The 14,655-nt window shown below is 39.7% G+C and overlaps 2 protein-coding genes across 6 annotated transcripts; both read right to left on the bottom strand.

Annotated features, from left to right (window-relative positions):
• Positions 1-153: 153 nt before the first annotated feature.
• Positions 154-2,509, bottom strand: msrb2 (methionine sulfoxide reductase B2). Its single transcript, XM_085362469.1, has 5 exons — positions 2,380-2,509; positions 1,868-1,965; positions 1,383-1,459; positions 1,064-1,211; positions 154-912 (listed from the first exon to the last, which is right to left on the bottom strand). Exons 1-5 carry the CDS (start codon positions 2,492-2,494, stop codon positions 781-783), a joined length of 570 nt encoding a protein of 189 aa, XP_085218595.1. The 5' UTR covers positions 2,495-2,509; the 3' UTR covers positions 154-780.
• A 2,143-nt stretch (positions 2,510-4,652) lies between these two features.
• Positions 4,653-13,691, bottom strand: armc3 (armadillo repeat containing 3). Of its 5 annotated transcripts, XM_085362464.1 has the most exons (19): positions 13,644-13,691; positions 12,625-12,742; positions 12,263-12,388; positions 11,950-12,018; positions 11,586-11,761; positions 10,815-11,009; positions 10,511-10,694; positions 10,241-10,393; positions 10,046-10,154; positions 9,021-9,270; positions 8,695-8,831; positions 8,257-8,425; positions 7,997-8,100; positions 6,978-7,064; positions 6,352-6,435; positions 6,137-6,175; positions 5,499-5,663; positions 5,049-5,211; positions 4,653-4,859 (listed from the first exon to the last, which is right to left on the bottom strand). In XM_085362464.1, the coding sequence occupies exons 1-19, from the start codon at positions 13,689-13,691 to the stop codon at positions 4,653-4,655; spliced, it is 2,583 nt and encodes an 860-aa protein (XP_085218590.1). The 5 variants fall into 5 exon arrangements, with proteins under 5 accessions (XP_085218590.1, XP_085218591.1, XP_085218593.1 ...); XM_085362465.1 differs by lacking the exon at positions 6,137-6,175 and having other exon boundaries at positions 6,978-7,061; XM_085362467.1 differs by lacking the exon at positions 6,137-6,175 and having other exon boundaries at positions 7,017-7,030; positions 8,023-8,100.
• Between the last annotated feature and the right edge of the window lie 964 nt (positions 13,692-14,655).

Below are 14,655 nucleotides of genomic sequence, written 5' to 3'. Positions count from 1 at the left end.
AACAGAGACCCAGAGACAAACAGTGTGAAACAGAGGATGGCCTGCTGAGTTAAATATTAACTTCATGGTAGAGATGAGGCCATACTAAAGTGCTGTGGTGTGCACTTCTGAACAACAAGAGGCGGCAATAAATTACGGGCAAACATTGGGGGTCATCGCAGCACAGCGCCGGATTTAGACGTGAATTTATTGGGGGGGAAGGATCGGTCATGTTTGCGTGATTGCGATCAAAGACTTCAGCTGGATATGTACACGCAACTTCAGATTACAAACCAAAAACACAGCAATGTTTTTGCAATCCTGCAGAACAACAATTTTTTGACTGTTTTTTCCAGATATGAAAATATGCTAAACATTACAATGCTGTTAAAAACACTTTTTAAAAAATTTGGCATTAATGGCTTCACATATCCTACAGATATGTTCCAAGTGGCTCATATGAGAAGACCTTCATTCAGATGACAGTTAAGGCAAAATACTTAACAAACATTAGTAAACAGTAAACACCAGTGACGAAGAGAGAACAGAAAAAAGATTATTGGAGAAGAAAAATGATTTACTGTGAGTCCTGTAGTCCTGTCCTGTGTAGACATCTCTCCAGTCCATATATCCATTAATATATGCAATATAAAACTGGTTTCAATTCACCTCCAGTTTAACCCACAATTCATCCCACTTCACATCACATAGCTTTTCACTTTAAACCCCCCCCACAAAAAACAAAAGGGAAGTTCTTTAAACTGGTCCTGTTTTTTTTTTAATGTTTTGATGAAGAGTCCATCAGTTACACTCATCCTCATCAGGTTTGTTGTTTTCTCTGGTTTTAAATGTGAGGGCAACACTGTTGATGCAGAAGCGCTGTCCTGTTGGGTCTGGTCCATCATCAAACACGTGGCCAAGGTGGGCATCGCACTGTGTGACCCAGATACAGAAACACAAAAAAGTCAGACGTTTGTGCACTTTTTTTTTTTTTACTTTAACCTCTGCTTTATAGCACAAACAACAAGTATCACAGCTAAACTGAATGAAACCTTGGCTTCTTTTGGTTCCTAGCACAACTCACATTTTTACAAAGGACTTCTGTCCCAGGGCTGCCCAGGCTGTTGTCAGGGCGCCGAATGATGGAGGTGTGGCTTTCATCACCCTCCCATGTCCCGTGAGCCTCATTGAATGCTGGCCAGCCTGTCCCGGAGTTGTACTTAGCCTCGGAGCTATGAAGAGAGGAAGGAAGAATTTAGTAAACATCTGCTGATTTTTTTTTAAAAATGAGCAAACAGCAAAATCATCTTATACCAGTAAGCCCTCATTTTTCAGAGTTTTAATAAAAGATTATGGTCTAGTCCAGAAAATGTGCATACCCCTTTACTGGTTAGATGTATTACCTGAAGAGTGGAGCGTCACAGCAGACACAGTGATACATCCCCATTTCAAAATGGTTCAGGTAGATCCCACTAAAGGGCTGAGAACATCCACAAATACACACACACACACACACACACCAGATCACAATGTAAGGAGCAGAAATACAGCTCATTTCACTACCTGTGTGTTCTTCAGCACCCTGGTTTTGCAAGTGTATACAATGACTTGTCCTTAGTCCTGTTATAACAAGATGAAATATCTCTGCGTTTCATTTTTCGGGCTGTATTTAATTCATAATGTAGTAAAAGTGTGTCGTTGTGATACAGAGCAGATCAAAGTCCACCTGAGAATGTGCTGCTGTTGATGAGATAATGTATGTCACTCTGCTGGTGTGCTTATGTGCATGTGTAACCTTCCACTTATTAATTCTGAACACAAAGCTTCTTTGGCATTAGGTTACATAATAATTATATTGTTTTTTGTTTTTTTCATACACTGGACTCACCTCCTCAGTTCCTTTCTCTCTGGTGACTACATACTGCTCTGGGGTCAGTTTTTTATGCCAGTCTGTAGTCTCACTGTAACGTGTGAGGGACTGCAGGCCTGCACAGAGCAAAGGTCACACATTTTAGATATGCATATTTAAAACAAACCACATGTTTTGTGCGTGAGCGTGCGTGTGTGTGAGAGAGAGAGAGACAGTGAATCATTAAAGCCACATTTGTGGCAGAGTTTCCTGTAATTCATGCATTTTCTTATCTGATCACATTACCATTAATAATACAGACTCTGAAAACTTTAAAGCTGAGAAAGTGAGGCTGCTTGGAAATATATTCTTAAAGAATAACTAAGACTAAAATATAAACATTCTAATCTCAAAGAATTTCCACTTAACTTCTGAAATACTCTTTCAAACAGAGATGTAGAACCTCTAATAGTAAACATTCGTGCATGATGGTGCAGCGAGCTGCAGCTCAAGTACAGCGCTGATATAAATCAGAAGTTCGCTCACGGTACCTTGACATGTGGACACGGGACGGATTATGCCGGGGATCCTCCTCGGTAACTCTGCAGCTCTGGCTGTGGCGTGTTGAGAGGCAACAGCGACAATCCGGCGGACGAAACGAGACATGTTTGCTCCAGTGGAGTCAAGTGCGACTAAAGTGCAGCTTTCAGTGGAGCCAAGCAAACTTGCCCCATCGAGAGTTTGGGCTGGTCCTCGCTCGGCTTATCCGGGCTGTTAGCGGGGTTACACGGTCACAAAACACAACTGAAGCTACAAAGGTCAAAGTGGATGGAGTTCAGTCGTATTTTATTGCCAGCACTGTGCAAAGAGCGCAGTAAGCGCTGCTGAATGGGAGTGGATCAAAAAATTAAAATAAAAAAAATCTAAGATTAGATTTTAGATTTTTTTTAAGACTGATACAGAGATATTTGTTGATTTAAAAATATGACATTCAAATAGGTAAGCCATATTTATTTATTTTAGAGACATGAAACATGAAAGGATTTCTCTAGCATTTATTGTTATTTATTTAACCTGTTCCTGTATGCTTTGCTTTAGTTAATAGCTAATATTGGCTATTTGCCAGTCTATTACACAAAGTCCATATACACATGTATATAAAATCTCCACCTCATCTCCTGAGAGGTGGTATAAATACAATCCTCAGGCTCGGGTCCACTTGAGGGGACTTTGAAGGTTCTGCACAATATCGTGGTTGCTCCTGGACTGCACTCTTCGGCACAAAGACCTCTGATGTTGTGCTTGGTATCTGTTGGAGCTACTCTTCCGGTTTTGGGATTACAACACTTAGTGTTTCCATTTCCACTGTGACTACTTTAGCCTTTTCCTTTCACACCTGCTCCAGTTGTTCCTTCAGCCTTAGTTTGTGATGTCAGTTGTGCCATTTCTTCCTAGTACTGGTGTCCGCTGGGATTGCCACATCTATCTGCTGTTCACAACCATCTTTGCAGGTGTCTATTTGAATACTAATTGTTATTGTTATTATTAATAATAATAAATGGTAAAAGGCCTGTACTTGTATAGTCCCTAAGGACCCCAAAGCGCTTAACACATTCAGTCATCCACCCATTCACACACTGGTGATGGCAAGCTACATTGTAGTTACAGCCACCCTGGGGCGCACTGACAGAGGCGAGGCTGGCGGACACTGGCAACGGGTGAAGTATCTTGCCCAAGGACACAATGACCGAGACTGTCCAAGCCAGGGCTCAAACCGGCAACCTTCCGATTACAAGGCAAACTCCCAACTCTTGAGCCACGATCACACAACCAATAATAATAATAACCTGTTCAACTGTTCCTTAAGGCAAAAATCGGATGAGTTATCAGATGGTAACTACTCATGATCAAATACATGATCAAAACAACCTGCTGAAGTTCAAATTGAGCATAAGAAAGAAGAAAGAAAAGAAGAAATGTGATTTAAGTGCCTAAAATCACATTGCCTTAGTTGTTGGTGCCAGATGGGCTGGTATGAGTATTTCAGAAACTGCTGATCTACTGGGATTTTCCCCGAAAACCATCTCTAGTGTTTACAGACAATAGCACAAACAAAGAAAATATCCAGTGTGCAGCAGTTCTTTGGGTGAAAATGCTTTATGATGCCAGAGGTCAGAGGAGAATGACCAGACTGCTTCAAGCTGATAGGAAGGTAACAGTAACTCCAATACCCACTCATACAGCCAAGGCATGCAGAAGAGCATCTCTGAATACAAAACACTTCAGACCCTGGAGCAGATGGGATACAGGAGCAGATGCAGAACAGGAATGTACGTCTACAGTTCACACAGGCTCACCAAAATTGGACAATTATAAAATTGGAAAAACGATGCCTGGTCTGGTGAGTATAAATTTCTACTATGAAATCTTTCTGGTAGGTTCAAAAACATGAAAGCATGGATCCAAAGCTCCAGGCTGGTGATGGTGCCATGAAGCTGTAAGAGATATTTTCAATTCTCCAGCTGAAGCATTAACTTTCTAAACAACTACAGCTTGCACGTTGGCAAAAACACTGCTTCACCATGTTGGACCCATGCTGAAGTACAAAGGTTGAATCACTGTGTTTAATAGAGAAACACCACAATAGACACGATTTTGCTTTCCTTATGCATATGTAGAAAAAAAAATAGTCAACTGATGAGGTCCGCCATGCACACATCATGTACACATAAACACACATTACATATAAATCGGTTGATGCACATCAGACAAAATATAACGTCAAAGCGTTACCTTCTGTGGTATTTAAACAATACAGTACTGATTATATAGTTTGATATTGGACTGCAGCTGGGCTATTGACTGGAAACAGGTTTCCAGGTTGGTGCACAAGGTCTACTATGTAGCGGCAGGGCTGTGAAGAGTGCAGCTTGTTGGAGGAATTTCTACTGAAAAGGAGAACCTCATTCCAAGCACGGTTGTAGTCTCCCCTAACAAGTGTGCAGCTCAGTCCAATGCAATCAGCCAGTGACTAAAAGAGGAGACAGAAGAATGTCAGACTGAGAAATAGGCTGAGGAACAAATATTATGGAGAAGACCTTAAAGAGACAGAGCTTAAATTGGGATGTCAAAACATGTTGGTCAGGAATAAAAAATATTAGGAAAGATGATGAACATAGCCGCTCATGCTAATGCTACCATGCGGGTAAAGAATCTGTACCTTGAACAGGAGTGCCCTGTGATAATAGATTCCCTTTTTGATGAAACCAATGGGAATAACATTAGACTGAAGTTGAATCTTCAGCTCACTGAGGTGCAGAATCCAAGAAAACTCGTGCATCTTTTCCTTCTCCACTGCTCCCCCCATGGCTTCGCTCACCAGCCTGAAAATAAGAGCAAACCCAACCAAAGAAAATGCAGAAACCTTTAAAATAAAGTCTTTGTTTTCCATTCTGATCTCTCAGGGTATTGTATTTCAGTGTGTTAGCAGAGTGTCTGCATTGCATACCACTGCTGTCATTTTTAGTCAGCTCTCCTGACATTTTAAGAGTTGGTGTGTAAATGTCATTTTAATGTGTTTCCATGACTCCAGAGATTTGTTTTAAACAATAGCTGCTGATAAGTTACTTCGCTCTCTCTTTGCATGCCAGTTTCTGCATGAATACGTTACCTGGCTAAGGATTCACACTGCTCTTTTTCATCATTCAGTGGAAAGATGTATTCTTTGGCAATTTTTATTAGAATCTGCAATGAGACATCCTCCATCATTCCCCGTGGTTTCTCTACAGGAGACTCAGGCTGAAGATAATCTTTCTGTTTTTCTTCCTTCTTCTTCCTGAAGAAACAATAAATTAGAAAAGAAATCAGGGGAGTCAGTGCGTTAAAATAAGAAAGAAAATCACTACTTAATATTCCACCTTTGTGAACTCTATCACACATTTCACATCACAGGATCCATGTTAGTGACACTGCTTTATGCTCATCCTTCATATTAACAGGCACACTCTTTTTAGTGTCTAACGATCTCCTTCATGTTATCTGATTTTATATACATATAATCAAGAGAACATATCATTACAAGATCTAATCATTATCACTAATGCAAGATCTTTCAATATTTTTTTAAATGTCAATGTTTTTGGCACTATATCGTCTTTAGCATGCGTCAGAGATTGTTATCATCTCTAAAATGTTTAGACAGTTTCCATAAAAGGTATATGAATACAGCACAGGGATGTATTTGAACACACACAAACTTTAGTAATAATAATAATAATAATAATAATAATAATAATAATAATAGAGTACATGAGGCCATAATCTTTCTGTTCCTCTTCCTTCTTCTTCCTGTACAAAAAAAGAGTAAATTAGAAAAGAATTCTGTCAGTATCTTACAAGGAAAGAAAATCACTACCGGTACTTAAAATTCCACCTTTATGACCTCTTTTAATTCATTTCACATTTCGTGCTCAATGTTAGTGGTACTGCTTATGTTGAGCCTCCACATTAACAAGCACACTCACTTTGGTGTCTTACGGTCTCCTTTAACTCTGCTTTCTGACTCTGATGGCTTGCTCTGTGTTTCTTCTCGCACATCTACTGTCACCCTGCAACCAAAGGACATCAACAAAATGGTTTATATGAACACACAGCACTGTATTTTATAAATCTTTGCACATATATTGTGGAACCATTACTCTTTGTGACTGTTTTTCTGCCAAGGCTACAGGAAAACTTGGGCTTAAGGGACATTGCCAAGAACTAAATCAGGTTTGTCTTGGGGATATAATATCTATTTCACTCAATAACTTGCAAATCAATTTATAACTTGTATGAAATTATTTTTTTCTGGATTTTTGTTTGATATTCTGCCTCTCTCCATGATTTTTTTTAGCATGCAGCATTTATGTAGCTACATTTTCATGTAGGAAAAGGTAGCATCTTTTAATACTGTCTTGAAATGGGATTATTTTTGGCACAACTTCCTGTTTAGCATGTGTCAAAAAGAGTGTCAATGTATAATAATCATCATAATAACAATAATAATCATAGCTGTGGCCAAAAAGGGTTTGGACAAAAAAGATTTTTGTCTCCAGAACCTCTGATGTTAGTGGTATTACTTGTTGTACTACTTAGCAAACACACTCACTTTGGTGTTTTACGCTCTCCTCTGACTCTGCCGTCTGACTCTGATGGCTTGTTCTGTGTCTCTTCTGGCACATCTACTGTCTCCCTGCTAACAAAAAACATCCGTTAATTGGTTTATAGGAACACAGAAGAATAAGTCAGAAAATAAATTCAATCATGAGGCCTTTTGCTTTGAAATTTGGCTCATGCAGAAGCTATGGATGAGACCAGGAATCAGTTACATAACAGGCTGTTTAAGAATGCCTGAAGTGTTACGTGTAAATTCATGCTGGTGGAATGGGGGTCTGGGAGGGGTGAAGGGCTGAACAGAGGTACCCTGAAGGGGGTACTGCTCTCTTTTCCAAAGTTAATTTATGAAAATGCTGAAAGCATTAAACAGTGCATGCATATACAGCCTTAAACATCTAAGATGTGTTTTTTCATTGCGTGCATGCTTTATGTGGCTCAGTGAACACGCATGGGTATTGCATGTCTCTTTGTGCTTTTGCACATTTGTGATTTTGGGTGCAAGCTCAGAAGTCCATTATTTGAATCACAAGAAGCCCTCTGAGTGTGTCGCCACCCTAAAGAAGGGCTACCGTACACTGCCACACTAATTATGCTACAGGCATAGTGGGGGAGAATGGGAGGAGGAAAGGGAACGAAGGAAGAATAGAGCACAGGACTGGAGCAGAGAAGGGGAGGGTGATTGTAATCTAACAGCCACAATAAATTTTCTGAGCAAACAACATGTTGTGACTTCTAGTGCAGGAACCTAATGGTCCCAGTCAATTTCTGTAATTGTTCTGGTTAATTTACTTTTATTACCAGGTGGGAGGAGTCAGCTGTAACTGTTTAGAGGGCTATTACATACAGTATACCTTCCATTTGTCCTCGAAACATCTATCTAAACTAAAAGAATGTAATAATAAAGCATGCTTCTTAAAACAATTGGTGTCTTTTAAGCACAAGCATTAAAATAATGTAGTTTATATTTCTCCTTTTAAACTATCAAACCATACTCTAATATTAGATTCGTACTCTGGCAATACTGTTGCTTTGTTGACAAAAATAATGGCTTGCCGCTGGTTAACCGGTTGCTTGGACAGTTCCTCTAAAGTCAGCATCCTCTGACCAGGGCGAGCCTGAGGGAAAACACAAGAGTTGCATTTTAATTATTATGTGAAAAGTCATGCTGCATTCTTGTGAAAGACTGCCAATAACAAAAAAACAACAACCAACTAATGCTATGTTAATAAGATTGCATTAAAAAGTCCTTGAAAGGACTTCTGACAGCATACCTTTCCAGCATCGTAGAAGCCACAGGTGATGATGTCAGTGGAGGCCAAAGAACTTGTCAGGCTGTATTTAAAAGACAAGTTGGAGTTAAGTAGGCTGTTCACAGCCAACTCACTGAAACTGTTCCTACGGGTCTTTGACTGGTTGATTTCCTGAAGTATTTCCAGGGCTCTGAGACACAGATAGAAACAACAAGCATAGACCAAAAGAAAGAAAGAAAAGAAAAATATTCTGTCATTACTAATAAATATAAAAATGGACAAATGAACAAAGGCACATGTAGTCACATCTAATATTGTCTTGCACTGCCATCTGTTGGTTATTTAGGGGATCACATTAAGCAATATCTATGCAGATATTGCATTTATTTTACTCGCCAGTCATTTATTTGGTGACACATCAGTCATGCTCTAATGACAGTGTTATCTATCACGTCTTACCCAAATTTGCACATCTCCACAGCAGTTGGCTCATCACTGGCACAGACATTCACTGCCAAGCATGCAATGTGAAGCACCTCCTTGGAGTGAGACTGCAGTAGATTGACCAGAAGCTGAAGACCTCCAACTCTGACTAGCTTGGGTTGAGTATTAGTTATTTAGTGAAAGAATTTCAAATGTAGTATCACAAAGTGAAACCGAATGCTGTTTACAATAATCCTGCTGTCTTGAGTAAAGTTTACAGCAATGATTAAAAACAATGATCATTATTTATTATTACTGAACATGAGAACAAGCCAGCATTCTGAGGTCACATAAACACCAACCTCTGTCCTAGCTTCTTCATCACTGGCCAGCACTGCCAGGCAACGTGCAGTGTTTACCAGGACTTGTGTAACTGTAGATTTCAAGGGTTCCAACAGAGCCTGTATGGCTCCATGTGACAAGATGCTACAGCGGATGATCTCATGTTCTGCCATGTTGCAAAGTGTGGCAGCAGAATTGGCCACTATCTTTGGACAGCTTTGATACAGCTGCTGTATGAGGAGCTTGTCGCCACCTTCCTCATACACTTCACTGGAAAATACAATAAACAGGGAGGGAGGTTTAATGAAAAGTTAGACGGCTGACAATTACTGTAGTTTTACAAATTTATACGTTGTTAAAGCATATTATTTCCAAGCATACAATGCGTGGGTTCGAGAGTTCGAAGAAGACTTGTCTGGAAAAAAAAATGTATAAGACAAGATTGGAGAAGACAATGGAAAAGAAGTAAAGAGATTCCGTGTCTTATTTTTATGAAAAAAGGGGAGGACAGCATTCTAGTCCAGAGTAGAACACACACCTTTAAATCCCTGAAGTCATTCAGATTTTATGTAGCTAATAATGGGAAAACAACTGAAAGGGTCTAGAAGTTTACAAAAAAATCATATTTGGATGCTTCATGCTGGACATAAAAGACAAAAACGGGCACTTATGTGCATGCATTATGGGAATTTTCAGAACTTCTTCCTTTTCTGAGAGATGTTTGGGATTATATGGGCCAAGGGTTGAAGTATGATTTGCCCAGGTCACCAATACTTTGTCTTCTTGGGGACAGGGGTGTCCTAGCACATCTGAATGATCGATATGAACCAGACAGTGTGTACTGGATGTCTGACAAATAAATACTACCCAGTAACTTATCATACAAATTGTCTCATATGCCTTATTCTGTGTCTTTAAACTGCCTTGTTCTTTGTAGATGTTTTTATACATAATTCCATACATTTTGAATTGTTAAAAAAAAGTGCATATATCTGTACAAAAACAATGAGGTATAGGTAAGACATCAAAGTCCTTCGTTACTCACAAGGCATTTGACTCGCTGTTATGAGTGAGGTTAGAGAGGGCCTGGGTTGCCGCCTCTCTCAGTGCCAAACTCTCCCTGCTCAGCAGTTGAACCAGGACACTGATACAACCTGAAACACAAAGGAATCCAACTCAATTACACTTTGTTGTGCTGACTGCACCTAATCTCAGGGTGGCTTGGTGAAGATGTACGTGCCAAGTTCTCTGAAGCGTTCTTTGCTGTTTAGGTGAAAGGTCAAGGCAGCCACAGCCTGACAGGCAGACGTCATCACACCAATGTTCTCCAAGGACAGAAGCTCAACAAGAACGGTCTCCACATCCTGCTCGTGAAGCACTTTGCAGCTCTCAGCTAAACACACAGGCAAGCACCCGCATACACACACACATAACAGAATAAATAAAATAGAGTAAATTATGTGGGAAAGTTGAAAGAAATCTGTTGTCTCTAATTGCCTTCTGTGCTTACAGCTCTGAGCCACCCTGGTGATGCATTTAATAACACCTGACCGGATTTCAGGCACACTGGGAGTGAGGACAAATTCCATCAACTTGGTCAGTCCTCCACTCTTGTGAATGAGTTGGACACTTTCACTGTCACTCAAGCAGTTAGCCAGGACATGTAAGGCCTCAGCATGTAGGTCACTGAAGTTCTGTGAGAAATAAAAAGATAGGTCCAGAGGACACAGATTTTAAAGGATTCTCTATTATTTTATTCTTATTAACACAAACCAGCAGAATAAAGACATATATTACCTAAACCATATACCTACCACATTATTCAGGATACCCATAAGCTTCTCAAATCCCTGCTTGTCCCTGAAGGTCTTGTTTGCATCTCTGTCAGTAGTGACATGTTGCAACGTCTTTAAAGCCAAATGCTGAATGACAGGGAATTCCGAATTTAAGAGCTGCAGAAGTGGAGGGATCCCACCTAATTCGTGTACCACCAGTCGGCTTTTGTAGTCCTTCATGGGGACAAAACAGCAAAGGTTGCAAAAGGTTCACAGAAATGTTGAAAGCATTTTTTTCAACAATCCTAGGAGCAAATTTGAAGCTGTTTTCACTCATGAAATCTGTAAATGTTGGGAGAAATAGGTCAGGACTTTGTGAAGTTGCTCTTTCTCACACGTAGCGCACAGCAGGAAACAGTTCGCATTAACTGCATTCTCATTGCTAAGAAATACTTTAGGTTTGGCAGCAGTGCTGCCTTAGTAGAGCAGGAGGGAGGCAGAACACAGTGTGACCACTGACACCAGAGTTATTACCTGCACTATTATCACATAGATGAAATTGGACACAATAAATACTTTCCCTTGCAGAGCTGACAAGTTAAACACATTCTACAGCATTAAACATCTGCACTGTCACATGTACCCCTGTAATGTTATATCTAAAAAAGTTCAGGGGTTCAGTAAATACGGTATGTGAAGACAACTTTATCGTCTTTTAGGACTATAAAACATCACGTTAATTTTTCACAGTGAAAATCCTTATAATTTTTACATAAAATTACATCCTAAAGCCTGATGACTTTGGGTCACCTGTACTAGGTTGGAGATGGTCTCTAGTGAATTCTTCTTGACATCTGGGTCAGAACTAGACAGCAGCTGAATTAGAGTTGGCAGCCCCTTGTTGTCAAAGATCTGGGCCTTACAGAGGAAATCCTCTGACAAAGAAGCCAGGCACAGTGTTGCAAACTCGTGGACAACTGTATCATCTTGAACAAAAATGGAATTTGATTATATGAAAAGAAACAGAAATAAATAAGGATTGATCACAGAAATACTGCCTACTGCCATAAGTAAACACATGTGCTCTATTTTGATTGTATGCAACTTATACAAAGTGACACTGTTTCCTTTAGTGATCAAAATATATCTTAATCTTCTAATATCTATTACTCACCTTCGAGTGATAGTTTTTCAATAATTGATGGAATGGCATCTAATTTTTTCAACGCAGTCCTTACATCACCTTTCAGATTTAAACAAGAGACACTACTCAGTTACTCAGTAAGGCTAGCACCTTGCTCATTGTTAAATCAACAGAACAGGGAATCCAACATCTGGTAGATTAACAGATGCAAATTCCTGACAAACACATAGATGGCCGGTAAACTAAAGGGTCATTTGTAGAATCAAGACTGTCGCATGAGCTTGTAAGCTACCAAGTCCACTGCAGTCGAATCTGCATCAATGACGTAACTGGTCTGACGCACCATTGGTGGCCATGATGCCCAAGGCCATGAAGGCATTGCGTCTGACCAGCTTGTTGTTGTGAGTAATGAGTTGGCAGAGAGGCGCTAATGCCCCAAGTCCCAGCAGAGAAACCTTGTTCTCATCTCCTAACAACAGGGGGAGACAGTGAACAGGAAAATTAGGCAGATGGTGATGAAGTGAATTGCAAATGTTGCAATTTCTGGATTTAAAAAATGCATATCAAAAAAATACACCATTACAAAACATCAGCCTGAAAGCAAAATTAAGACAGGATTTTCTGCTATTCAGCTGCAAGGTTGCCCATAGAAATAAAAACAATCAATAATATGTGGAAGGGTTAGCGGTGGGTACCCTACCATACCTTTCTCTGCAAATGTCTGGATCGCTTCACACGCTTTGATTAAAATGTCCTCCTCTGGGGAGTTCAACAGCAGCACTACTGTTGCTGGGGCTTTGCTCTCAAGGGGTAGCGGCTCAAACTGTGAGAGTCAACAGGGAGAAGGAGTGTTTGCAAAATATAAAATAAATAACTGAAATATAGAACATGTATAAAGTCAGGTCTGTCTTTTTGACTTTCATACTTCTAGGACAATGAGACAGGACATATCTCAATGCCCAGCATGTACCAACAGGCAACAACCTGAGAACATGTACATGCATATGATATCCTGATGCCGTTTTCAAACAATTTTGTGCCCAAGGCCTACTAAAGACCAAGCCACAATTTCAAAGTACATTTTTATCATCAGAACATCAGAAAACTTCATCATCTAGAATGAAGTCAAAGACTTTTTTATTGTAGTGGCAAATGGACACACTTTTGAGCATGACATCTATTTTTTCCCTTTGAGTTTCACACTCCCTCTTTAGCTTTCTCCAGACTGTTAGTGTCTGAAGTTAGTTAGTGTTAGTGTTATTATCCACTGGTTAAGGGGATGTTTCACCACACATGAAACTGATCATTCTTACCTCATCACAAATATAATATTTACTATCAGTCAATGTTTTTGATGTGTCAATCAGAGCATTTGATATGTACTAAAGCAAATTCAAATTTCATTCATTATTTTTTGTGTAGTTAGAATAATCATGATTTGTTGACACAAATACCTGCTTGTATATCAACCTTAATGACCTTTGATGCCAAGCCCCAATGAATCAAGTTCCATAGTAGTAGTTCCAATCAGAGAGTTGTGCATGCTTTCTAATTGATATGTTCCCGGGATGTACAGTAGGCTGTGTTCATGGTATGGATGTGTTTCAGTGGACATGAATTAAACCTTGTCAAAGGTTCAAAAATGCATTAATTAGGTTTTGCCAACACCTAAAGAAACATTAGGTGAGAACCTTCACAGACCTAAAGAAACATTCGTCACTCACCGTTTCCTTGATTGGCGTTTCCCTCTCGTTCCTCGACTTCTTTCCCATATTATGGCCTAAAGAGGAGCAATATTGATGAGAGATGGGTGTCCAACGGTTCAATGCGTTCAACTCTGTGAACCCATAAAGCTAGCTAGCTAGTTATGCTACTATGCCACTCCTCAGTAGCACTGTCGACAGATTAAGCTTACAAAACAGGCATATGGCAAGCTCTCTAATTACTATCTCAAAAATGAACCACGACTTACGTTTTCTTTCCAGACCAAGAGGCAACTTCGAGGTTTTAAACCGACAACAATAACCTCACCGTACTGTGTTTTGGAAAAGGAGGTTGACGCAACGTTGCCAGGCAACGGGTGCCATGTGGAACTAAATAATGGTCTAAACAATCGTTATTTTAACCTATTGCAAAAGGTTATGGCTCCTATTGTCTTAGCAGTTTACTTCGGAAACACTGACAATGTATTTATGTAATCGGGACTTGGAACAAAAATATATTGGGTGGTTATTTATCCAAGTAAAGTAAAAAGAAAAAAAAAACAGTATAGTCCATGAAGGAAATGCTGAGAGACACAAAAAAGGCAGGTATTAGCTATGTTGTTTGTGTGTTTTTGAACATATCACACACAGATTTACACAAACTGGTAGAATAAATCCTGGGTAACAACGAGGGGGGCACAAGTTTATGTTGAGTGAGCGTGAGGTCAGATGAAGAGGTTGTGAATAATACCACCAAAATCATCATTGGGACATTGTAGCAAATGTGTCAGTAGCCATCAAAAAGTGCATGTAAAATGAACTGGAGCTCAATGGATTGGGGTCTAAATCTTTAAAGGACAACAGAACAGTCTGGCAATTAGATGTATAAGTGTCTATTACATTATTTTATTTATTGAAAACACAACTTGCATGACCTATGGAGGGGTGAACCAGACAACTAAAGGTTCTGTGCTGTTTTCTAATTAACTGTGTAGTTTACTTTTGAGAACTACTAAGATTTGGAAAGCTCTTC

The sequence above is a fragment of the Diplotaxodon limnothrissa genome, linkage group LG9, assembly GCF_057381915.1.
Source record: "Diplotaxodon limnothrissa isolate DT_005_m linkage group LG9, D_limnothrissa_male_GT1.1, whole genome shotgun sequence".
Lineage (NCBI taxonomy): Eukaryota > Metazoa > Chordata > Actinopteri > Cichliformes > Cichlidae > Diplotaxodon > Diplotaxodon limnothrissa.
Note: the sequence above shows the minus strand (reverse complement) of the source record. Positions and strands in the feature narration are given on the sequence as shown.